This window comes from Phalacrocorax carbo, chromosome 1, assembly GCF_963921805.1.
Source record: "Phalacrocorax carbo chromosome 1, bPhaCar2.1, whole genome shotgun sequence".
Lineage (NCBI taxonomy): Eukaryota > Metazoa > Chordata > Aves > Suliformes > Phalacrocoracidae > Phalacrocorax > Phalacrocorax carbo.
In genome coordinates this window covers 132,882,645-132,908,988 of record NC_087513.1, presented here as the reverse complement: position 1 = coordinate 132,908,988, position 26,344 = coordinate 132,882,645, and the positions used below count along the sequence as shown (strand labels likewise).

At 42.3% G+C, this 26,344-nt stretch overlaps 1 protein-coding gene across 9 annotated transcripts in view; it reads right to left on the bottom strand.

Annotated features, from left to right (window-relative positions):
- The window catches only part of SCML2 (Scm polycomb group protein like 2), a 73,549-nt gene extending 47,474 nt beyond the window's left edge, over positions 1-26,075 (bottom strand). For 2 of the 9 annotated variants that reach the window (XM_064474781.1, XM_064474772.1), the window contains exons 1-4: positions 25,975-26,075; positions 12,010-12,117; positions 7,758-7,825; positions 5,901-5,969 (exon numbers count right to left, since the gene is read on the bottom strand). Coding sequence is in view for 6 of the 9 variants with exons in the window: in XM_064474723.1 (XP_064330793.1) it covers positions 5,901-5,969; positions 12,010-12,031 (91 nt within the window). In the remaining 3 variants the exon portion in view is untranslated. Of the gene's footprint in view, positions 1-5,900; positions 5,970-7,757; positions 7,826-12,009; positions 12,118-14,689; positions 14,748-18,244; positions 18,282-22,074; positions 22,158-25,974 lie in introns of those variants that run through there. The other 7 variants (XM_064474723.1, XM_064474753.1, XM_064474738.1 and 4 more) reach the window with 6 other exon arrangements.
- Positions 26,076-26,344: the final 269 nt, after the last annotated feature.

Sequence of the window (26,344 nt, the reverse complement as noted above, 5' to 3'; positions counted from 1 at the left end):
AGCAAAAGGATTAGCACAGCCTTCCAACTGCATCTTTGTCTCTTTTCATCTGAAGTCTGATAAAGGTTTCTCTGTGTATAGTAAACATTACATCGATGATCAGCAACAGAATCATGGTATTTTTCCAGTGTTAACATTGGCACTGTTTATGTACATGGGTGAGCGTATTCTGCATTTGATTCAATAAGTTTTGCATGAATGGAACAGTATAAAGTACTAACATCAAAGATATAAGCAAGCATTACTTAATATAAAGCACAAGATAAAAACTAAAATGGCACAGCTAATGTTTTTGTTCCTAAACTATTTAAGTGAGCTCTTTGGCTTATTTTTCTTGTTCGGGCAGCTGGCATCTTTCTGATGTTCCTAAAGAATAAATCACCCATGAACCCCAAAATGATGCAGTGACGCCACCCAGCGGCTCAGCAGCAGCCATTCACACAGCAAAATCCTTGGTCATGATGGAGACACCTCCCCGGGTTTGTCAGTAATCCTTCCAAAAACGCCACTGGGCACAGTTAAACACATCTCTGCAATTTTCAGGAGAGAGGAGAAGCAAAGAAACAATCAGAAAATGGCAGCATTTTCCAGCAGTCGCACACTGCTTCTCTGAATGATGCGTGGTGGCTTGAACCCAGAGTCTGCCTGCGTTAGCACAGAATTTAGCTGAAAATATATACTGCCTCAAGCAGAAGAGAATTACCCCCTTGGCCTGCTGAGATCCTCTTTTTTTAACAGACTCACAAGTGTGCAAATTATTTGTCCTTCACATTGCAGAGACCATGTGGTCGTCAGCTACGTAACAAGTCAGTAAGATCTCATAAACTGTTAATTTGGTGGTCTGAACTGTATGTAGGCTGGTAACAAAGAGATTTCCATACCACATCTTGGAAGTCTGCGTATTCTGGAATGAAAATTTTATTCACACATTTATACAGTTACATTTATTTTGATTTACTCAAAAAAGGCAGGGTACATTAACATAAACATATGTTAGATATTTGTGTTTCAGGAAGGCATGCTCAGGAAATGGCTCTTCAGAGCTTCCTCCAGAATGTAGCCTCCAGATTCCTTGCTCTTTTCATGGACAGGCCAAGGAGGCTTCAAAAATTAAATATGATGAATGCTAGCAAAGTTCCATCTTTAAAAATTCTTTGAGTCTAGTAACAGCTACTTCAGGTTGACTTCTGATTTAATTTTAATTTTTAATTGAGTTTACCTTAGTAAACTTAAGTACCCAATTCAATAAAATTAAATCTAGTAAAAACAAAATGTTACCTACATCCCAGCTGTCTCAGATCTAACATGATGTAAAAGATGTAGTAGTGAATCAGAGCCTCTCTGTGTTAAGGACTGTATTAATGTAAATACTTCAGAGACAGCACCTTTTACCAGGAGAAACCCCTGTTCACCTCCTCCAAAAAAATTATCTTTATATCCCAGCATTTCACAAAGACACATGAGGTAACACAAACAGCCAGCTGCAGATAAAGCCAAGAGGAAAACAACATTCCCTGGCTCTTTGCTTTAAATCCTGGCTATCAAAACCTCTTTCATCAAGCAGAAATGACCTGAAGTTTAAATTAGAACCTCTCCACCTGTGAAGATACGCTGTGTTAAATTAAACCCAAGCTCCCAGAGATGGTGCTAATTATCATTTAATTACTGCAGTCAGAAATAGGAGAGGAATGTATGTTTGCAACATGTAAGATACATGTCTAGGAAGTTAATCACATGGAAAAAAAATCTCTACACAAAAAGATTTTCTGTATCCTTAGTGTGCACAGGTAAAGAAGCAGTTGTTTTATATACATTTCTAATACTAGAACCCCTGAAAACATGCAGCTTCTGAGAAACAGAAATCCTTAAGAAAATTAGCTCACACTGAACGATTTAACATGCATTCCTCTTCCCACTCAAACCTACAGCCTGAATTAAACAGCTTAAGAAAAACCCATTATGCAACAAGCGCAACTTTATAACCCACCAGCAAAGTGAAAACTAGAAAGAAAAAGGAATTTTTATGCTGAAAAACAAAACAGCATATACTGGAAACGGGGGGGGCGGAACCACCACCCAAAAAAAAAAACCAAACACACACCAGAATGTAAATAAGACCTTTTGTAAAAAAAATTAAACAGTTTGTAACCAACACAGGAGTGGAACTCAAAGAGTGATCCAAGACAATCAGCATGGGCAAACAGCCTGACTAATTTTAAAAACGGAGGAAGTAGGTTTATGCCATAGTTGCTTGCATTACTGACAATGACCCACAGGTCAATGACCCTTGATGTTTTCTGTAATGCTCTATCAATACCCTATCATTTCTTGTCAAACCTGCCAATCACAAAGTAACTCAAGCTAAAAGGGACCCCAGGAGGTCTCTAGTTCAGCCTCCTGTTCCTCCAGGGTTCCACCATCCTCAATGTGAAGATTTTTTTTTTTCCTTCCATCAAGTAGGAATTTCTCATGCTCCAGCCAGGATTTATTGCTTCTCATCCTTTCACTGCACCTCTCAGAGGAGCCTGGCTCTGCCTCCTCTACAGCTCCCTATCAGGTAATTGAGGACAGCATGGTGATCTCCCTCCCATATAGGCTCTCTCTTCTTTCGGCTGAAGAAACCAGTTTTCTGGTTTCAGTACCAGTTTTCTGGTTACATCTTGCAGTCCGGCTCCTTCATTTTTTTGGTGGGCTGCCAGCCAGCTTGCTCCAGTATAGCAGTGTCTTTCTTGTACTGGGAAGCTCAAAACTGAACACGGTATTCCAGGTATGGTCTCACAAATCCCAAAAAGCAGCAAATCCCTTCTCTCGGCCTGCTGCCTACAGTTTTGCTGATAGGACTCAGTATGCAATTGACACCTTTCACCACAAGAGCACACTGCTGGCCCACACTCAGCTTGCTGCCTGCCAGGAATCCAAGGGTCTTTCTTTCCTGCAAAACTGCTTTCCAGGCAGCCAGCTTTCTGCTTGGGCTGCGGCAGGGCTCCAGTCTGCCTTTGAATCTTACAGGGTTCCTGTCAGCCTGTATCTCCAGCATGGAGAGGTCCATCTGAAGAGCAGCCCCACCCTCCAGCCTACTGGCTACTCCTCCCCGTTACATGTTGCTCGCAAACAAGCTGACAGCATGTTCTGTCCAATCGTCCCTGTCTGTCAGAAAGGCATAAAATAGCATCAGTCCCAGTACTGATCTCTGAGAAATGCCACTAGCTACCAGCATCCAGGTGGACTGCTCATCAAAAACCTTTGCATCTGGCAGTCCAGTCAATTTTCCATCCACCTATGCAAATCACATCTCACCCATTTGGTTGAAAGGACACTACAGAAACTGTACAGAAAGCCTTGCTAAGTTGAGACGAATAACATCCACTGCTCTCCCCTTGTTTACAGGATCAGTTATCACAAAAGGCAGGCAGTCACAGCTCACACTTGGCAAATCCATCTCAGCTGGTCCTAACCGCATCTTTGTCCTTTACTTGATTGGAAATGTCTTCCAGGAGGATTTTTCTCCATAGTCTTCCTGAAGACTGAGGTCAAGCAGGCCAGCCTGTAATTCTCCAGTTGCTCCCTTCTCGTCCTTCTTGACACTGGGCATACTGTTTGCCCTTTTCAAGTCATCATGAAACTTTCCCAATCACTATGAGCTCTCCAAAATGAGAGAGAAACCTCACAGTGACATCAGTCAACTACCTCAGCACCCTTGGAAGCATCCCATCCGCCTCCATGAATATGTGACTACCCAGTTTGTTGATGTACTCCCTGTCTTCTTCTACTGTACACAATACTTCGGTTTAGTTTAAGTCAAAATTTACAAAATTTAAACTGAAGATTAAAACTATTATTTAAGTGTCACTTGTATATAGGTAGAGTTTAAGGTTCTGGTTTATTTAGGCTAGTTTAATACAGTATCACCATAGTCTAAACACTGTTTAAGCAGACAGAGCAACTTGTGTCTTCTCATCTCATCCCTGGGCTCCCTTAGCACGCATCTGAGTCTTTTGACATAGAAATGCATCTTTTCTAGTCTTCAACCTACCACCTCCTTGACAAAGATGAGGTTACTTTTTAATGTTGTTTTACCTACTCTTGCAAACATAGTAGTTTAAGTATAAGGTATCTCATATACTGCTTTATACCTTGTACCTCCTTCCATACATTGTGATCATTCAATTAGAATTTTCCTCCTCCTCCTGTCTTTCCCTACCTACTTTAGTCTATTTTTTCACCTGTTCCTGTCACACCTCTTTATCTTCCCTCCTCTTCAACTTTTTCTGTCATACAACCCCCTGAAAACTCTGGAGATTTACTGGATGTTAGCCAAAAGCACTGTAAGGCATCTTTCTTCATCCGGCACCAAGAAGCTCTTTCTTCTTCCTTGCTACCAACAAGCAAAAACACAGGGTAAAAATTATCATCTCATCTACAGAAATCAGAGATCTTGCATGATCTTGAGCAAGGCACTCCTCTCTAGGTGTTTGACAGAGCTGAGTCTAGATTTCATGAGTTAATTCAGCACTCAGACACTAGACTAACAGTGTAGTCCCAAGTGGAAGAACACAGATGACAGAATAAGGCTTGCCTGCTCAGCACTGCTCTCTACTGCAGGAGGAGACAGGGACATTTTCCAGTGACTCATTAACATGTGGTTATCTTATCCATATAAGCTAAGCACTTTGTTGGTGGGGGGTGTCTTATGGGGCTCTATATGTCATGTCAGACAACATTATTTTAAAACACAGACATGCTATCGGAGTCCAGTTTGACTGGAGCTCCTCTTACACTGCAGAAGAGGGAAAACAAGGCAAATGCACTTCTCCTGTCTTAAAGTAACAGGGAAGAATAACAAAGATCACTGATAGAATCCCAAGAAATGGAAGAATTAAGCCTGGCAAGCATAACAGCAGAAAGCTGTACTATGGCTGGTGGTAACGGTATCGTATCTGGTATGCAACGTCATCACCTCAACTACCCAGCTACCGTGTTAATGTCTCAGCACATTTGCTCAGTGACTACACTACTTGTAAGGAACTCCTCTGCTGGTACCCAAGGAAAGCTCTGAACCAGACCATCTATTAGGAGTCAGAGGACATTGAAATGTAAGCAGAGTGAGAGTTTAAGTAACCCAGTGATATTTCATCGAGAATTAAGTAAGGACTCCTGCATAGGTTTTCTACTTTAGTCAACTCTTGACATTTCTTACTGCCCCAAATTCAACCAACCAACATGAACATATGAACTGTATATAAGGATGCTGCTGCCCTCTCACTGCACCTCACAAAGGTTAAATTGCCAGCAAACCCAGGTGTATGCTGCCCTGTGGCACCTGTTGAGGATAGTAGAGGCTATAGATAGTAGAGGTTTGATAAGCTGGATCATTTCTGGCAAGTGTATAGTTTCCTCAGTTCATGATAAACACAAAAACTATTTGAAAACAGATTACGTTTAAAGTAAAATTAGAATCCCAGGCAATTTAATCCCATTAGCAATACTAAAAACTCAGGCTATTAAAGTGAAAAGCCCTTCTTTAGCACCATCAAACACATTAAGGAAAGAGAACTGAGGCAGAAAAAGTATGAAACTGGGAAACACATGATTAGAAGAACACACAAATCAGTAAATGGTCAAAGAAAATTTAATGTTTACACAGCATCTTTGATTGTATATACAAAGAGTACTTGTCCTGGCTAGTAAAACTACCAGGCTTAAGTTAAGCCGTTTCAACCATCATTTTCTATATGAAAACATACTTTGCCAGAGTTAGACAAAAGCAATGGTATATTTTTAACTACGCACCAGTAATATCCAAAGAGACTACAAAAAAGCCTCAGGAGATAGTAACATCCAAATACACACTTTTTCTTTTAGGGTACCTTAACTAATAACCTGCCAGCTGCAATACCTACCACTTTTTAAAGACGGGTTGTTTGCCTGCTGATTCTTTCCATCTTTCTCTTTTTTAATATTCTTTGAATCTAAAAGACAAGATTCCATTACATAATAAATGTAATATTCACGTCATAACGATGTCCAGCATAACACAGAATGCTTTCAAACAATACAGAGTATCTTGTTCCAAATATTTACTTTTATTTCAGTGCATAATCAAAAAGGTATTTGTACTATAAATTTAATCACTGCACTATTTTTCTTTCAAAATATATTGAGAAGTACAGCATTAAAAAAAAAGCTTTTAACTACTTTATATTACATTATCAGAATAAATCTAGTTGCTGAACATGTAGCATTAGCTCCACAAAAATTAGGGTGGCATTGCTCTTCAACAGCTTTATTCAACCTACACAATTTGAGATCCTCAAGATTACTGGATATCTTTTTAAATCTTGTCTAGACCACTATGAACTGTGAAACAAGAAAAAAAACAACCCCACCCTAAAATCATATATCCGAGTTAAAGATTCCATCCCATATTCACAGTCTTGATTACTCAAATGCAGGCAGATCAGTGCACATTTCAGTTGCTAAAAAAAAACTAAAGTCATTCAGAAGAATCTGCCTTCTCTACCATTCATCTCCACACATATACAGAAAGGAGTTTGTTGTATTTCATTTTTGCCAGATTTCAGCGCATATGAGACACAGAGGGGGACCGGGAGGCTAGAATGGAGAAGGCAAAGGGGGCCAGTTCCACCTGCTCCTTTTACTATTTAAAATGTGTTGGTTTGGTAACTTGCTTTTGACACTAGTGGACTGAAATTCAAGCACAATTCAAACATGATACTGAGCTGGCAAACAAAATGCAAGTACGCTTTCATACTTGACAAGGTTATCAAGCTCTGCATGGTTGAATAACACTCTTGGTTTGCAGATGCCTCAGCACCATGAATGGGGCCACTGCTCCAGGAAGGTACCTCAGCTGACACCTTTGGCCATCCTAGTTAGCCTGAACAGCGGAAGGGATGGTTCACTTGTACCAGAAGATTGTATTGGTAGCTGATTATTGTGTCCACTTGCACTTAAGTCTTTAGCTATTGATAGGCTTGCACGTGAAATAAAAACACTCCTAACCTAGAATAACAGGCATCTGGTGATCAGATACAATGAATTGTTCTGCATATTAAGCCCTAATAGTGTTTCTCTTCTATGCTTTCTGTAAGGCTTTTCTTGAAACAGAGTGCTGATGAACAGTGTGTGATGTTCATCATTTCCACCCCACTTCTTTCATTATTTATTGAGGAACTGCCATGTACAACAAGAGCTGAATCATGACAATCTTCTGTCATCAATCCGAAAATCCCCCATCGGTCAGTGAGGAAGCGATAAGCTATCCACCTGGCTCTGCATGGGCTAGGATGCAGTGCTGCTTTGGCCATGGCATAGCACAAGCCAGGGAACCCTCAGTGGCAGCCACACAGGTCCTCACTGGCCAGGGTCACCCCACCGCCCAGCCAGGGGCAACCAGGGGGGCACCAGCAGCAGCCCCAGCCCCGGGCACCCCACCAGGGCTGGGTCTGAGGCTGGCCCAGGATGTGGGCCCATGGGTGGGCCATGCTCGGCAGGGCCCATGGCCGGACAGGACAGGGACGTGGGGAGCTGGAGACCGGCCCTGCTGTGGCTTCGGGGGGCAGGGACTGATAGCCCCAGGGGGCTGACAGGGGGTCCTGGCCCACAGGCAGGGTGGGGAGAGGCCCTAGGTGAGGCTGGGCACAGCCATTAAGCCTATTACTGCACTCAGGGCTGAGACACCTTCCAAGAATAACCCAGACTTGACAATCCCAGAAAACATACTTACAGCTACATACCTGCTCAAAATATGCTGCAAAAGTATCACCTGTTTCTCCTAAAGCAGATATGGGGAGTACCCAAGATCCTTTGAAAAGGAAAGAAAATGCTATGTTTACTCCTTTACTTATCCTTCTTTCTTGACTTACACACTCATTCTTTTGGAAAAAGTTTGTTTTTAAATATTTTCTATATCACTGAAAGCACTTGACAGGTTCCCAAAGAAAAATCCTTATGCAGGTCAACTTCAGAGGGACCTACTAAAATGCTTCTGGATGGTGCCCACAGAGCTCTAACCCCAGTACTTCTGCAGGAGCAGGGCTTTAACCCACACAAATGGACACCCTACATCCCGACAACTACCCGTGGGAACCTGAGAAGGGACAGCAGTAAAACTAGTTCAGTAACAATAACAAGACCCAAGGATAACATTCACCTTCTCACACCTAAAGATCAAAGTATATTCCATCCAGCCTCTCTGGGATTGAACTGAATCCAGCTAGTTTTCTACTGGGCAGTGGCAATCACTACCAGAGCCTTTTGTCATGTTCTACAAGCTCAGTTAGGCAGGCTTTCCCAAAAGCAGACATGGGACTGTTGCAGACATCAGGCTCACAGCTTACAGAGTAGATAACCTCCCAATCCACTCATTTCCGAAGAGGAAATCCAACAGAGTCCCACATGAGAGACTTATTGAAGAAGAGAAGTAATAACTGCTTCCTGCGAACACCCAAAGCTTGAAAGGACAAAGTCATGAAAGAATACCTACCCAGCAGTGCCAGATTTCAAATGAGATGACAGACTTTCATGATAAGAGACATCAAGAACAGGTGAAAGAATGTGAAAAACCGCAGCCTGGACACCAGATGAGATCTTGCTGACAACCACCACTTGAATTATTTATTTCCTGTACCAGTTAGGATTACTGCCTATCTCACAAATATCATAGCAAATATGAATGCTGAAATGGAACACTCTAGGTGACACATTTTTCTTATCAGCCATTAGATAACTATGAGAACAAGAAAAGATTAAGACACTCACGAGAAGAAATGGGTTCCTCAATAGCAATTTAAGTACCTATTTCATTTGAGGTGGAGGTATTTTCATTCATAATAAACCCAAAGCACCATCACTATCACTTGTTTCTGATGGCAAAAAAATCTATTCTTTTAAAACACCCAAGTAAAAATCACCCAGCACATGCAGAAGCATCCAAAAACATAAGTCTGAATAGAACAAAGATTGTTTTCAGAGTCTTCTCTTGCTTTTACGCATTCCAGCCCTCAGCGTTGGGAAGACCACTATGAAGCTGGAGTGTTTTATCTAAGCAGATGAAAAGCTACTAGCAGTAAGAATTACTATCCCATTTTCACATGAGATACCCTGTATCCATGACCACCTCAGAAGAGCTTCCCCCCAGTCTATACTTCACAGCTGCTATGTTACCTTGGTCTGGTGTGCCTCTTATAATGCCAGCAGTCAGGGTGAGTAAGAATTTGTGGTTTGTTTTTAAAAGCAACATTAAAGAAAATAAGATTAAAATCCAATTTTATAAGCATTAAATACATGCACGCTTGGGTTTTCTTGGTTTTTTTTTTTAATATGTACCAATCTATATTTGAGATTTTGATATCCTAAATTCTAGTAATTTTAGTTTCCAACTATCACTGAAAACAAAATTAAGACATGGTAGTCTTATGTCAAATCACTGGGCTGAGCAAGATGATTTCCTCAGCATATGACCCTCAGTTTGGTCAAACTTTGAGGACAAACCTCAAAAATTAGGATATAAAGGAGGGAAATACTTCTGCAGGTACAAGGAGTATTTTCTTTTTATCTCCTTCACCTAGCCACGTTCAGTGACAAATTCCCTCAAAGCTGAAAAGTGGACTAGAAAACAGGAACTTTCATTTTATGTTAGAGACAGAAGAGACTTCTTAGTTCTAGAGTAATGAAGCTCATGGTGACAAAAAAAAAAACCCAACACATCAGTTGAATTCATTATCTATGTTCCTCTCTTCATAAAGTCCATTTTTAAGTTTGAGTCCCATTGTAAAACACCGTATGTTTCAGATCGTTTTGTCGGAACACAAATGAAAATTAAATGCTGCTACTGTGGTCTTAACCACATGTTACTCAGCTCTTTAAAAAAAAGTAAAGAGCAAGTTAGCATTTTCAAATAAAGTATTAAAATGCAGTAATACGTGTAAGTATATAGAAAGCTTATATATTCACTATATACATAAATATATGCATTTAGCCTAGTTAGTGCATATAGGCTAAATACTTATTTTCAAAACCCCATGAAAGATTGGTTTTTTTCTAGGTACCAAGATAAGAATACAGCATATACTAAAATTACAAAAGCAGCATATTCTATTGCTCACCAACTAACAGGTTTTTTACAGCACACTTCATAAACTAAAGCAGTAGATAGAAAACAAGATTAAAGTAGATTTAACATAGTGCTTTCTGCTTACGAATTCAAAACTCCATGTGTTTACATTACTCCCACCCCATCTGGAACCACAGAATTCTTCTGCTGATAAGATTGCTCAACAGAAGACAGGCAAGAGCAACCACATCTATCACACAAGAAATTAGAGTCAAGGAAGAAACCAGACAAAGTTACCTTGACTGGCTTGTGAATGCAACAACAAAAACAAAAATTTACAGTCAGAAAAGGCACCTTTAGAACATAAGGTCTGGTAAAGGTAATGCTTGTGACCAATGTATAGTTCCTCTTATAAACTCCCAAGTTTAACTCCAGCTTTTTGTCAGAGATGCTTTAAAAATCCACAACACTTTCTGGGATGAGCTAACCTTTCAACAAACAAGATGACTGCTTTATCTGCATGCTGGGCAAGCAACACCTCTATCAATAGTATTAGTTTTTACAACAGAATGGTGTGCTACATGAAGAGGCACAATGAATCATCTTCCAAGACACCGTCCAATGTGGGGAAAAAGCAATTCGCAGTCATGCTTTTTCAATTTCTGCAGCTATTTCTTAGCCACCTTAAAGTCTTCAAACTCTGTCAGGTGTTCGCAGGAGACCACTTTTTTCAAAAATCCCTTGTCTCTTCCTGATGGACATGAAATACCTTTGGGTGACAGAAACATTTGCTCTTCCCATGCTGTGTAGTTACTCACCTTCGGGTGAGGTTTACTAAGCCAAGCTCAAGACTTGCCATTCCTCAGGGAGGGGCCTTCTTCACTCCCTGCCACACAAGGTCATGAGCACCTTTTAGTTACCCTTCACCAAGCCTCAGCACGTACAGTTCAGGATATCAAGACAGAGTGAATATGAAATATCTCCTTTCCCTCCTTTTTGTGCTTCCCTAGTGGGACTTTTATCTTATCTGCCCAGAACAGGGTGTCTCTTTTAGTATGTTTAGGCAACAGCCATGCAGAAAACCTGGGAAAGGGACAGACTTCCTCCATAAACTCTTGGTGCAACAATTAAATGGATGACTCCTGCCATTACAGAAAATCTACTATAGCAAAAGACAATTATTTACCAAGGGAGCACACAAGCACATAAAGCAGCTTGGGCTGAAGGTGGAAAGCTCAAGAGAAGCACAAAAGTGTTAGCAGCATTTTAAGGGGGAAGACTACCCATCTGAAAGCTTTGAAAAGCAGCAGCAACCTGGTTTCAGGCAGTGGGTCTTTCTCTCTTTACATTCTCTTTGTTTCACCAACGCAAACACCCTTGTTACTTTTTAAGTCTACTCTTTATTTTAGCACTTAACTGACAATTAACTTCTGCAGACGTGACACAGCAGAAATCACACTTTCGTAGTACACTGTGCATTTGTGGACGAATTTCTTTAAAAAAACATTCATTTTATCTTCAAGAGCTCATGGAAGAGCTGCTAATGCCATTCGTTGTGGTAAAATCTGATTTGTTGTACTACTTAGTCATCCTCCTACTAAATTATGTGCAGTTACAGAATAAAACACTACAGTTTATTTTATATCATACCTAGACACATTCTTCAATTTCAGAGCAGTATAATAGCTTCAAGGCTGTCACAGGACAAAATTGCTTTGGTTGAACTTGTATAGAACTCCAGGATAAGCCGAGTTTAGCATACTTACTCTAAAACGACGTAAAGTTTGAACTTACTGTGTTCAATACATACCATAACCTCTCCTCTTTAGTCTAACAGTATAGTAATTGCCAAGTAATAACCTACCACCTTCAAAAAGATGATTTAACAGGTTCCCTATTTTCTTTCCTCTTGGATAAAAGCTATCAGGCCTTACCTTTAGCTGCTGTTCTCCCCATGGTAACACTTCTCTGATCTTCCCTCTCACAATAAAAAGCCTGAAGTTGAAAGACCAGTTAATTCTTCCTTTCAGCACAACAGTTTCCTGTGGAGTAGTAATACAACAAGTTAGAGAGGAGGTTGTTGTTGGGGTTTGGGGTTTGTTTTTTTTTTTAAAAGGAAGATTTTTTTTTTTTTTATATTGGTATAAAATTAATTATCTTGCCAGTTTAAAGTTGCAAACGTTTAACAACCTACTTGTAGAACAGCGTGTAAACAATGGCTGTATCAATGTAACAAGGGTATGAGAGAACCCAACTTTTATTCCATTATTTTAGACAGTTCATTGTACAATGATCTGCTTTTTTGTGGAATTTTAATACAAAGAAAAATGTAAAAAAAAGCTTTATTCCTTCACACACACACACCCCAACAAATATTACTGAAAAATGGAAGAAACTTTTATACAGAACCTACTTGTCATGCCTCTCTTTGCACAGAGTTCAAAAATCCACAATTTAAACACCTTTGGGTAAAACACACTATCTCAACTACAGTGGAAGGGGGAACAAAAGACTGATGTAAGACATCTACACAAAGGCCCAAGTGCTCACTGATACCCCTGCCCGCTACCGCTTCTAAGAGACCAGAGAGGACATGTTAGGGGAACGCTAACTGCACATAAAAGCAGCAAGCCGTATTCTTGTAGGGTTTAGAAACCAGTAGGGCCACCAATTACTTAAGCCATTTTAACACAGCAAAAGCAAACTCCATTTTGTGTGTGTGCTACTGGGATTTTTCACTCCAGCATCTAGTTTTTGGAACTTCGTGTTCAATTCAAGTCAAACTCATTTGAAGCTCTTCAGCCTCAAAGCAACAAAGCCAGCAAGTTTATTATCCTTTTCCATTCACTGTTCAAGTAATGATGAGTAAAAAGCACATTCTAATTTCTGAATTATCATCTTCAACCATTTCCTTTCAATGAATCCCCATGAGGTTAAAGCTGACATCATCAGAAGTTTTCTATTTTTTCTTCCATTTAAATATATCACATTTTCTCCAAGATTAGTTTTGCCAAAGGTAACATCTTTAGAAGCTACACCTTTCCAGTGTTACATAAAAGGAGTAACAGTTGAATAGCAAGGTATCTTCTTGGAATTTCTTGAAACTTATCACATGCTGAAAAAAAATAATTACACATACATATCTCATAACAACAGAGGTATCATACAGCCAAGTTCTTTCCAGAAACTGTGACATTTCAGTGAAATTTTGAGGAACTTGCACACTATGGTGATGGATTGCACGATGAAAACTATATACGGTGCAAGTTCTATGGCTAAAACTAATTAAATATGATTTTTAAAATGCAAATGACTAAATGACACATACATTTAGTGTGTGTGCACTCTGTGTGAACATGCTGGACAGTTATTACAAAAATCCCTCAAGACTGAGACTTGAAAGCAGGTATAAATAAAACCAAATACTAACATAAAATAAGCAAGTTTTGCTACGCAATAGCATTCATAGCATAAGTCATCATCAGGATTAAGAACAGAGATCCTTTTAGGCTGTCAAATAAATTTGAAATACTTGATACTTTCGTAGACTCCCCAAAAAATTCAAAGCTTTTCTGCTACAAGTAATAAATCGTGAAAGGTGATGCAGAGTCAAAGTAACTGTTTTTACAGATTACTTTAAAACAGTGCATGGTTTTTATCTTTTTGTTCCAAGTACCAGATTGCACTTGGTGCCGTAATAAAGATTCCAACCCCGCAGTGATAGTCATCAAGTTTAGCACAACCGGAGTGTCTGTCAGAACATAAAAAGGATTCCAGCTTTTCATTAGCTTGTGTTGTACCAGATAGGCTATTTTACAGCATGCCCACCAGCCTGTTAAAATATAAGACAACTGAAAGTTCTGAAAGTGTTGTTTGAAACGGGGCAAACAACTGCAGAAATACACTATAATACTATTTTGAAGACATCTTACTTAAAACCTAGTTACACCTACAGTATTCAAGAGCTGCTATTAAATTAGCTTGTAGAGAGTGCTGTTTGTTGCAGAAAACATTCAAGAACGGTATTTCTGAGCCTCTAATAACTGCTGTATGCTGCTGAATTATAGCAAAATGAAAACCAGAGTGGGGTCAGTTCGAATAAAAGTGTAACTCCCTTTGCAGGGGCAGACCTAGAAACAGCTTTCCATCGCTCTGCATAATTAAGCGACAAACCGTAAGCAAGGCAGTTATGTCCTTTGCTAATGAAGACAGAGTCCTCGAATGTTGCACTCACCATCACCAGCCTGGCTCAACCCACAGCACACCCGCCACAGAAGAAAACCGCCAGGAAATATAGGGAAGAAACCTCCAGGGACGTTTTGGCAAGATTATGTAGAAAGGACAGAGCTCAAGAGATTCTTGTACGTGCACCTTGGCAAGCAAACCAACTCAGTGATACAGAAAGCTAGGGTTAAGAAATTGATCTAGCAGCTTCTAGGAATGAAGGGAAAAAATGCAGCATAACAAGGTCAGGAATATACAAGCAAACAAAGAAATGCAATGGCAAGGCTGAAGCGTAATGGCTTTAGGATGCACAAAGCAGCAGAGTGAAAAACAAAGGTACAAAAACCAAGTTAGGAATAGGGATTGTGACAGAAAAAACCCAAAACCCACCAATTTATAGAATGGAAGTACAGAATCCATACCACACACCAAGGAGGAACTGTTTGCTGCAAATTAAGGAAACAGAAAAAAAACAGTGAGAAACAAAATCCATGAACCTAGGATAACATTGGATTCATCATCAAAATATATTCAATTTAAAGAGCCACGGAGAATTTCCACACTCAAACTGTATTATCTACATCACTTACATCTCAATTCATCCTGTAAACCGAGTTTTATTCTTTTGCTGATCAGGCTCCCTTACATCACTTTTATAAAAATCAGATGGGAAGCATTCATCTGCTTACTGAAGTTTTTACTGTAAATCCCCAAATCACTTCTACTAGCCACCTCCCACTGTGCAAGCCCTTTGTCAGAAAGCAGTATATTAGTAGACAAGCCTAAGCCTTTGCCCTCTCTGCACTGCTACTACCTAACACCAGACATCAGAAAACAGGATGGAAAACATTTTTCCTGTCTATCTTTGCTCTTCTCGTTTTGAAAAAATTACTCAAAGGACATGCACTGCTGTATTTCAAAGTAGCTAGTACTCTACAGAAATGTCAAAATCATTCTCTGTTTTGCCTGCTGCAGATCTCCATTACCTTCTCACTGTAAGCCAGGCACTCAAGCAAGCCAAGTGTCCTGAAAAAAATCCTGCATATTTACAGCTTCCCAGTGCAAGTTCCTCTTGACCACATGCCCACTCATAAAAATACACAGCATGGAATTATGGAGATGAATATAACTTTTAAAAGAAGCCTAAACAACCAGTAGATTGCAGGCTTAGTACCCACCAAAAAGATTAAGGTTTTTGTGTCAATGACGCTGCATCTTAAGACTCAGAGGTAAGACAGAGACACCAATTTTAGAGCCAGTTAGCTTTTTGACCCTATCACTGGTATAAATGCAGTAACTCAGACATCATCATTGCTGTCCTCAGGGGAGGAAGGGACAGTCACCAATGGGCAGCCTCTGCTGTATAAGGACCAAGGCTATTCTGTTATACAGATACACAGTGCAGAAGAGGAATCTCACAAAACATCCACTTCAAAGCATCAATTAAGTTCTTCTTAATTTTAGCTTGTAATACAGGCAGACATTTTTCATGCTTAATCTGAACAAGGAGTTATATTTGCCCCTCTTTCTTCATTCTTTTTCTTCTACAAATGCTTCCAGATCAAATTTCCATACACGAGGGGAGGAAAAAAAAAAAGTAAGCATAGTTTGAACAGCAAAACCAGTTATAGGCAGAAAATAGGTGCAGCTTAAGCAAAGAAATATTCCCCCCCCCCCCCCCAACTCTTTCCTATGGACATGTCCTACATTTGCTTTCACCGCCAGCGTTCATGTGCTGTTAGCTTGAGAAGCATAAGAGTCAGCAGTTACAACTGCTGACCAGTATCACCACGCTCCTATTGCTGCTGTCGCTCCTCACCTCCTTCCTCCCGTTTGTTACGGCCAACACCGGAGAGAGTCCTTCAAGAAAAGGACCTGCACAGCCTCCTCCACAGACTGACGCACAGTGCAGCAGCCGCAGTTCCTACTCCGGCCTCCACGCACGGGTAACATGTACCTACAGGCACCAGTCGCTTCTCAAACAAGCATGACTTTTTTTGAAAGTGAACTGCATTCCTTCAAAGTTATCCTTCATCAACCTGGAATACCTTTTTTTAAACCTAATCATCTATTCATCTGTTATCTCTTAAATAAAAACCCTACTTCATACCTTTTTCGCAAATCTTTAAGGGGCTAAGAAGAGGCAAATGAAGGGAGTAGCACTTAAAAGGAGTATTTCTGTAACGTGCAATACTTGCAAATTTCCAATACTTGAAAATTTACTTTCCAGCAAGTTACCCAGTGTGTAGAATCATTTACTGTACTTCAAGATACAACATGTACTTCCTTATCTCTACAATAATCAGTTTACACCTTTTAGAGCATACTGTGACATCATTATAGAAAAGGAAGGTCTCAAAGGCTAAAAGGAAAAAAACACTAAAAAAAACCCACTTCCACTTATGTATCAGAAGATTATAAAATGCAACACAAACTTTATAGTTTGTGTTATTCTGTAATCTGTATTATTTAGCATTACTCATATATGATTTTGAAACAAAAACTAAAGATCAGATCTTTAATTTATGCACACAAATATATAATCAGTCAGCGTTCTGACAAGAAATTTGATCAAAGTCAGAATCTCTTTTAGTTCACATTCTTGATAAAAAAAAGTTCAACTCTTTCAACAAAAGGAAATTCAACTTCCATGTTTTCATACAGCAGAACTTCTAATGAGCTGATATATGTGAACACCTCTTCTAGTTGATAAAAACAGAGCTAGGAGAGATAGGCTTTTGTCAAATTTACAGGCTTTCAAAGAGCAAACATTAGCTAGCCATATGTATTATTACAACAACTAAGTCTGAATATTTCTTAAGCTGTTAAAGGAAGAGAATGGGTACTTAGTGCTTTACAAACATAATTTTGTAATATAATTTGCCTCAACATCAAGAAGACATTTTCTGCACTTGCAAAATGCCTCAGAAAGTCACCAACAGTGCACTGCTCACTATTTATTAAGTGATTAGCATAAACAAACTTTTAAGCTGTCAGCAGTAAAATACTGCCTGTAAATGTTCTGCCCTCTCTCCAGGTAAGTTTACGATCTGCTGTAGAATATAAGCAACTGTAATTACAGTAAGTCATACATTTCAAGACTACAAAAAAAAAATCTCTCTAAACTCTCAAGCCGTACTAAGTATATTATTCAGTACAGAGCAAGGCACTGTGTATTTTAAAAAGCAACAATAACAAGGTTCAGATCAAAGATTTGTCAAAAAAAAAAAATCCTGAAACAAAAAGTAAATACTTTTAAATGAGAACAGCAGAGAAGTAAAGTCTCTGAATGAAACAGCTTGTATCAATGGACAACAGAAACAACTTATGTCATGTAGAGTCAACATTTACTCATCTGACAGTAATTTTAAAAACTAAAGTTTAGAGCTGCTCTATGGCTACCAGTGGAAAATAAAAACAGCTTCTCTCTTTCCCCCCTCCCCATCCTGCTTTAAAAGTCAGAAGATGTGGGGTTGTAAAAACCTGAAAAAGGAAATGGTATGTGTGAAGTCAGCAGTTCAGCAAAGTGGCTGACTGGCCATTAACAGCTTTAAATATTCTTAAAATGCCAGTCTTCCCACATGAAAGGGTATTTTAATGTTATATTCAAATAAATAAAAAATACAGCTCACAGTGTTTACATTTACGTCTTAAGTAAAACCACCCATTTTCGTAGTTTACTAGCATGTATTTACAGTAGCACAAGAGCTCCACAAATTGTTTATACATTTTGGTGAATTCAACCCGCTGAAACCTCTGTTCTGTTTTCCACTTCCCCCTTCAAGCCTGGAGTACTCTTCCTGAAAACATTCATCATCGTTATTCGACCTGACTTTGCTCAAATGCCTAACTCAAATTTCTTTTATAAAGCAAACTAATTAAATTATACACCAAAAAAAAAACCCAACAATTTTGTATGATTAGAGCTGGCTAAGAGCTACGTACCTGCATGAAATTCTCCCTACACCCAGATACATCTCCTCTGCCTCCAGTTCAGCCTCTCTTGACACAAAGAGAGCTCTGCAACTATTTGTTCTGTGAGGCACCGAGCATACTTTTAGCACAGTATAAATACAGCGGGTAAGGGAGAAAAGAAATTGCTGTTGCAAACACAGTAAGAGATGCCCACATGCTACAGATTCCTATAGAGCTTTTCTGTGCTTGTCTTTGTCAGACAACAAGTGATACCACCAGGTTTAAACGCAGCAGTCAGAGAGAGTAGGTGTAGATAAGCGGATGAGGGGGAGAAAGACAAGCAGAGGAGGGATGGCGGAAAAGGGATTTAACAACCTCTTAGGCAACTTTGGCTTCCTCCCATGTACATTGCATCCAAACTTGAAAAGGACTGTGGAAGCTCGATTTAGGTATAATCTAGCAGAGCCCAATCCACATACTACACAGCTGGCAAATCCATCCCTGTGGTCCAGATTTTTTATTCTTCCAACAGAGTATCTAAACACAAGCACCTTCAGTCTGATGCAGAAATCTATGGAAGTCAAATAGGGTGCACAATTAATTTTTTTCATTGAGGGCATGGAGAACAGTCTTGGGACATTTCTGTATAGAATCAGTCTGCTGCCAGCACCCCAAGTGGAGTTAGCATGTTTCAGAGCAACGCACTTGCTTCCCCTTCCTTGTACTCAATGCCAGCAGCAGCAGCACGCTTCTGCTACCATCCTCTTCCAGTGCTTGAAGTATCTGCTTCACTCTCCCCTACTTGAGAAGCCAAACAACATAATGCTGGCTGGGACTCTCTGCCACTGTATATTAGCAAAGACAGAACTTGCCTCACCTCATCCATCTGCTGGTGCAACACACCGCAGTGTACCCTGGCTTATATAAGGGGACAACTTCTTTGGTCCCACATACTGGCGTCTAATCAGGGCACAAAATGAACCAGAACTAAATAAACCTTTAAGCAATTTCCTGATAGCTCCCCATTCCAGAGGATGTTTCTGAAGAGAGAAAACCCCCAGAGAGCTACTTGCAATCTCCAGGCTCACCCGCATCCCTACACGGTGCTCACCTGTGCTGCTGGCACTAACAGCCATGCTGTTTCCACAACTTCTTATTTCTCTAACTAAAAAGGAAAATCCTTCTTTAATCCCCTTCCACAAGGGAGGGAGATGATCCTCCACACAGATACTGACAAAAGCATTTGTCTACCTGCTTGGACAAGCATTCGTAAGGACCATTCAGTGCTGCTAGACATTACTGCAGCTAACAAAGTGCTGACAGGTCAGAAAAGACAAGACAACTCCTAAGTGCTGGGAGGACTAGACAGCTGCAAATGCTCAGCTGTAGTATTTGACTTACTCTTCAAAAAATAGAAGAGGGTGAAAAGCCCAAAACATCAGGAACATCCACAGCAGGTCCACATCTCTCCTCCCCACTTCCCGGGACAACTTTCTGATTATAAAATAAACAAAAAAAACCCACCAGGTGGAACAGGATGTAACAGGGCAAACTCGTCCACCTCTTCCTCAGCACTGCTGCATAGCTATCACTGATTGTGTGCAGCTCCAAGTCAGAGGGAAAGCATGTCCCCTTCTGCTACTTCTGGGGAGCACCTTCCTAGAAGCCATCCCCACTCCTGCCTGCACCCAGTGCTTACACCATTGAGCACTGGAGAATACTCAGACAAGGACCTTTTCCATGACAAGCTGAAAAAAAAATATTACATGCCCCATACAAAGTTTTCCAGCTAATTGTAACACTGATTATTTCATGATTAAAACCAGTACGTATCTTCTGACCTTTCCAGAAAACTGCTGTCTGCCTCTTCATAGCACTCCAGTACAGGATACATATACAAGAGATTTGGTATGAGAAGTGCCATCAAACATGCTACAGCCCTTTTAATCTCCGAGCCCCTGACAGACAATAGCGACAACCAGGAGTTCCACCAGATTTAGCAGCTCCAATACCCTTTCACATTCCTCCACGTACAAGACTTACTTTTACAAACTGTGATTTTTAAATGGGCTTTTAAAAAGTGCCCCAACTGCACTCCTTCCACTGAACCTTCCTGTGTTAATCTCTGATAGGTTCCATACAGTACATAAATAATGGTACATGCTTCATTTTAGGTATGCACCTCATTAAAATGGTGCTATCCTCTTGTAGTTTTATAAACTTCAGATGCTCCCTGAACTAATGTATGCTAGAGATGATGAAAGGCTCAACCTCGTCTTTGCCCTACACTAAAAGGGATATCGTATTACCTTGAGAAGACGACAGACTTAGTTTTCCGTCAAAGTAGTTCATCCCTTTCACGGAAAGACTGAATTCCTTTGCTATCTTAAATAGAATTTGACCTGACTGGTGAAGCTGGCGGCCTAGAATCAAATAATATAACCACGACATCTACTTTTAATGGAACGTCTTGCTTGGTTTTAGATGACAACGTACAAATTGGAAACTGCACAGAAAACACACCATTTAGGGGTAAGAAATATCAGTTCAACACACTGTTCACACTTACGCTGCATGTAACATCATTCTAACAGATCTGAGAAAGTACTTTAGGATTAGTTTGGACATAAGATATCTAGACAGCATCTTCCCTGTGGAGCAGAAAGGCTATGCCCCAGCTAAAACAAACGAAGAGCACTAAAGTTCTGTCATAGGTTTTAGCATTTCAGATATTAGGCTCTGCAAGTAATTCTGAAAGGCACGAAGAGACCACATGGAACAGCCACAATAAGCACACTCTTCGTATTGCACCAATTTGGATCCAAAATGATCAAACGCTATCCAGAAAACAGGTGCAAGTCCAGAACTATGAATCAGTCCTGAGTCTACACTGCTCAAATAAGAGACACATCTAACAGCATCACAAAGAAGTGCATACTTCTTCAATTCATTTAGATCCAAGGTAAGAAAATACTGGAATTTTTTTGTCCTATTCCAAAGACACAGAAAATAAAGCTGTTACTTTTTTTGACGGGGATCCTGGGAGGAGAGTTGCTAAAGGTAAGAGATAGCATACCCCCTCTACTACAAATGGTCTAGTTGTATATACCTGTGCCTAATATCCACTGTATATAAGAGAAAATACCAGAGCAAGCCCAAATGAAAGAGAGAAGGCAGCTTGTGAAGATAGCAGCTGCTTTCTGAATGGCTGTGATGCAGCTCCTGACTTTCTTCCAGACCTATGTCCTTGTTAGTCTTTCTGCTTGGTCAACAAGAGGTACAAGTACCTCAGGGTCACCATCACTGTTTATGCATTGGTTCCTCTTTGTCTATACACCTGCTGCAGATAAAAGGTGAGCCTGTTCACTCTTGGCTTAGGCACCTGAAGCCATCCCTCCACTCCTGCAGCCTCAGCTGGCCGGTACAAGAACACATTGTCTCACAAAGTCCTTTCCCTGGTAGCAGCTGGCACAAAGTCCCCTTGCCCAACCCGCAAGGCAAAAAATAGATATACTCAAAGAGATCACAGATACGGGATACAAGTTTTAGGCAACACAAGGAGTTTGTATGCACACGCACGTGCGCGCATGTGGACTGAGCTGGTCACTCACCAAGTCACCTCTTGCCGCTCCCAGGAGCGAGAGGCAGCACTGTTGCTCCACGGCCACTACTGCCGCAGGAGCGAGGGGCAGCAGGATCTGGGTCCACGCCCTCGGCCCCCACTGCCCGCGCAGGTCAAGCCAGCGGGCAGCTGTGTGAAATGCACAGATACGAGAAACAGGATTCACCAAGAAATATACTCTTAAAAGAAACTACAACTCATTTAAGGACTTTACTGTTTCACTTTTTAGAGGCTTTACCTGAAGCAAATGAATTGTCTCTCCACTTGGACATTGTAAGTAAAGCTGTTCACACACACCACGAGTACTTCACCATCATCAGTCATCACTACTATGCAAAAATAAACTGAACTGCATATGAATAATATTAAAGCTTCCTACCACTACATCAAGATATCACCAAATTATAGAAGCCTTGAACCTTAAAAGAAGTCTTCAACGAAGCCATACAGACTGTATTAGTAAGACACGGTCATGTATCAAAACACAAATCACAGTAAAAAGAAAAAAAAAAAAATCATTCAACAAATCACATTGGAATGTTAACAAATATTCTGAGACTTCAAATTACATTGAGCCAAACAGCAAATCAGAGGTATTTGCAAAAATATCAGGACTGCTACATGTAATGAAGACACCTGTAACATTCAAGCACAAATAATCTTCTATTTCACAGTTCTGTTGCTTCATATTTACAAACTGCCCCATTAAACCTCAACAACTTTATATGGGGGATTTTTTTTACTTCCCAAGTGCCAGAAAAATCTCAGAGTTCTGGGCCATTTATATTACACATCTTACACTTTCAAGAACACAAACGGCATAGTACTTTATAATTAAGATTTTAATCTCTAGAAGAAGCAATCAGGCTTGGTGCCTAAGGCTGTTTCTTTCAAACGGGAATAAACAGAACTGTGGAGGTCAAGAAGTTGGCTAACAGCCTCCCTTGTGTAGACTCTTTGAAGCAGTGACTCGGTCCCTACCTCTGATTTGGTTTATATTTACACTTAGAAGTTACTACAGTAAACTGTCAAATGTATTTTCAAAGATTATCTTAAGCCATACAAGAATAACTCTGTATTTCACCCATCCTGTTTGGGGTAGGTGTATCCAGACGAACAAGAAAGCCAGCTGCAGTGTCCTGGACAGTTAACGACAAATGTCGTTTCCTGTTGGTGATGCTATTTAGTATCAAGGGATAATTACTGAGGACTTCACTTCTCCCTGTGCATCCACTTCGTCATGCAACAGTAAAGGGAGTAAACATGGCTCACTTACAGCTCACGATGCCATTGAAAGAGTAAGAAAACAACGAGGCAAAATCATGAGCAAGACCTGTATGTAGGGCAGGAGCTATCTACGCTTGCTTCAGGCTTTTTCACATTCTCTCCTTAAGTAAAGCCGTGTTTGTTGTTCTACACATGAATATTTTAGATACTGGATTTAATACTTTCTCAGTACTATAAATTTCACTCTTGCAAAAACAAAATCACACTTGGTTTTGTAACAGAAACACTCTCCAATGCCTCTTTTGAACTGAGGCAGCTCCTCCAGAAAACAATGCCCCTGCCTTACGAGAGCGCAGTAGCCAGACATGGCAAGGACAGCCGCGGCAAAGGAAAGGAAAAGGCATTTGCACATTCAAAGTAAGAATATACAAAGTCTGACAAAACATATTTTAGATGGCTGGCATTGCTTCTTCCCTGAACCTGCCTACGTCAAGATCAATGCTTAACGTAGGACCGAATAGAGACAGTCACATTTGTGTATCCACACAGCTTCTAATTAGTGTGAAAGTGGTTTATACTTGCAGCTGTAACACATAATCAAAAGCTAGAATCTGTTTTTTCTGAATCTGAACGTTACTATGAGGATATATAGCACAAGCAACCTGAATGATATTACACAAATACTACTACATTATTACACAAATATAACTACACATTTACACCAAATAGAAAACTGGAGCATCCACTCCATCAGCTGAGCCTTGAACAAAATCAGCAAACATTACTTTCCCATTCAAAACCAGACCACGTTACAGTTAAAAGCCAAGCAAGTACTTTCAGGTCTCAGCTCTTCTCCGCTGCCTCCCGCTTGCATTACTGTGAAACTTCCATAAATAAATGTAGCAACAGAAGCGTCTTCAATGTACTTTTTCTTTAGATCAGTTCAAGTAATATCACCCTTAAATAGTACTTACATTTTACGATACCCTGAGGGAGAACACCAGCTCCCCCTGCCCCCAAGCACGCAGCCTGGTTGTAGGAGTAATTTCCCCGGACACACTGCCAGCGAGCCCACTCACGTGGGCTGTGGGTTGCTGCCGTCTGAACAACGCTTGATGGCGGCCCGTGGAGAACTCGTACACCACAATGCTTTCACTCCCCTATTTGTCACCTGATGTTAATATGACAGCTTCAAACAGCACTGGAGCACAGCGAATGCCTTCCTGCCATTACTCTTCCCATCTGCACAAGCGCTGCAGTTGCTACTGACCCTGAGCAACTGCCTCAACAACTGCTTTTCTGCGCCACTTCCAAAGAGCAAGGTGCAGCATGGAAGTTTTAAAAATCCAAAGGTTTAAGACTGATATTCTGAATAATAAAAAAATTCATAACCAGTCAAAGCTGAAGAGCTGTTTGCAAGTCAGACGCACGACACTCTGAAAAGCTACCGTCAAATCTACAAAGTCTACGCTTTTTAAGTTTTAACCACCAAGCCTATATTAGTTAGAACATGCACGAGTCACAAGTGAGGTTTACGTTATTAAAACTCACTGAGATACCAGTATTCCACCTATTCGTTAAACTTTTCAGGCTCTATGGCTACCTCAGCTATCTCCGATAGCCTAATTAATTGGTGAGAAACAGAAAATAACTGTAGGCAAAGGCATTGACTTGAAACTGCAGTTTAGAAATTTTTAAAAACACTCAGAGCGTTTACTACTAAAGAACAAGTGAGTATAAAATTCAGCTTGAATATTGATTTAATTACCACAGCATTGCAATCTGCCTTGCTGTTTGTCCCAGCAGCTAAAGAGAGCAGTGACGAGCACCGCTGTAAGAACCGGACTTTTCATGCCACGCATAACTACTTTCTTCGGGACCATCACGCATCTGCGGAGACGGTCCACCGTGCGAGGCACCCTCTTTAAGCCGGCAACCAACGCACGCCATAAATACGGTTTAACCCTAAAGAAAAGGCGAACGGCGCCGCGGCACATCGCAAGCCGACGATTTGCGGGTGGCCCCCGACCGGCCACCCTTTCGCCCCGCAGCCTGGCACCCCCGTCCCCCTCACCAAACACAAGGGTACGCTTCGGATTATGCCACTCCTAACGCGTACCCCGTTTTCCAGGCTAACAGCCGTTTCCCGCCACCCCACCACCCGGCCAGGCGCGGCGGCAGCGGGGAGCGGGGCAGGGGCAGCCCCGCGGGGACGCCCCCGGCGCTCAGGGCGCGGAGCCGCCGGGGGAGGCAGCGGGGCCACCCCGGGCAGCGGAGGCGTGTCCTCCCCGCGCTCCTGTCAAACGCCGCCGAGCCCGCCGCTCCGGCGGCCGGCAGGGTGCGGGGCTCGGGAGACACCGGCGGGGCGGTCTAACCTGCGGCTCCCCGGGCCGCTCGGGGACCCGCCGTGCCGCCCTTGCTCTGCGGAGCTCCCGCTGCCCGGGAACCGCGACCACCAGCCTCCGGGGCAGCTTTGTCGGCGCCGGGAGGCAGAGCCGCCCCGCTCCCCCCGGCCGGGGAGCGGCTCCCGCCGCGCCGCCCTCGCACCGCGCTCCTGCCCCGGCGACCGGCGGGATCCCGCGGGCGGGGGGCGCCGGGACCCGCCGCGCTGGGAGCCCGGGCCGCCGCGGAGGGGCTCCGAGAGGCCGGGGCTGCCCCGCCCGGACACGCTGTCGCCTCCAGCGCAGCGGGGCAGGGCGGGGTGGGGGGTGGTGGCAGCCGGCGGCATCCCAGAGAGGGAGAAAGGGAACGGGGCCGCCGCTCTCCGTCCCCCGCGGCGCCCGGCGCGGCCACGCCGGGCGGAGGTGGCGGTGGGAGCCCGGGAGAGGGGGCGCGACTCCCGCCTCGCCTCCCTTTCTCTCCCCGCTCTTCCCTTCCCCTGCCCGCCGCTGCCGCCGACGCCGCCACTCACCGGGCGGGAAGCGGGTACCCAGCGACCCGCGGCAGCTCCCGCGCCTGTCAAGGATCTCCTGCCGTCGCTCACTTCACGCCGCCGCCATGTTCCGGGGGCACCGCGCATGCCCGGCAGCGGCACCGGGGGCGCGGGCCTCCCTCCCCACCGCCGCCCCCCTTCCGCTCGCCGCGGAGTGAAGCGGCGGCGGGGCGGCCCGGGGTCCGGCGCCCCTCGGCCGGGGTTAGGCCGCGCCGCGGGGTCCCAAGGCTGCCGGCATCCCCGCACCTCGCCCGTACCTGCGGGGAGCGGCACCGCCCGGGCGGGCAGGTTGGGGCTCCGAGCGCGCCCCGCCCGGGGGTCGCCTGAGGTGGCTCCGAGCGCAGCGCGG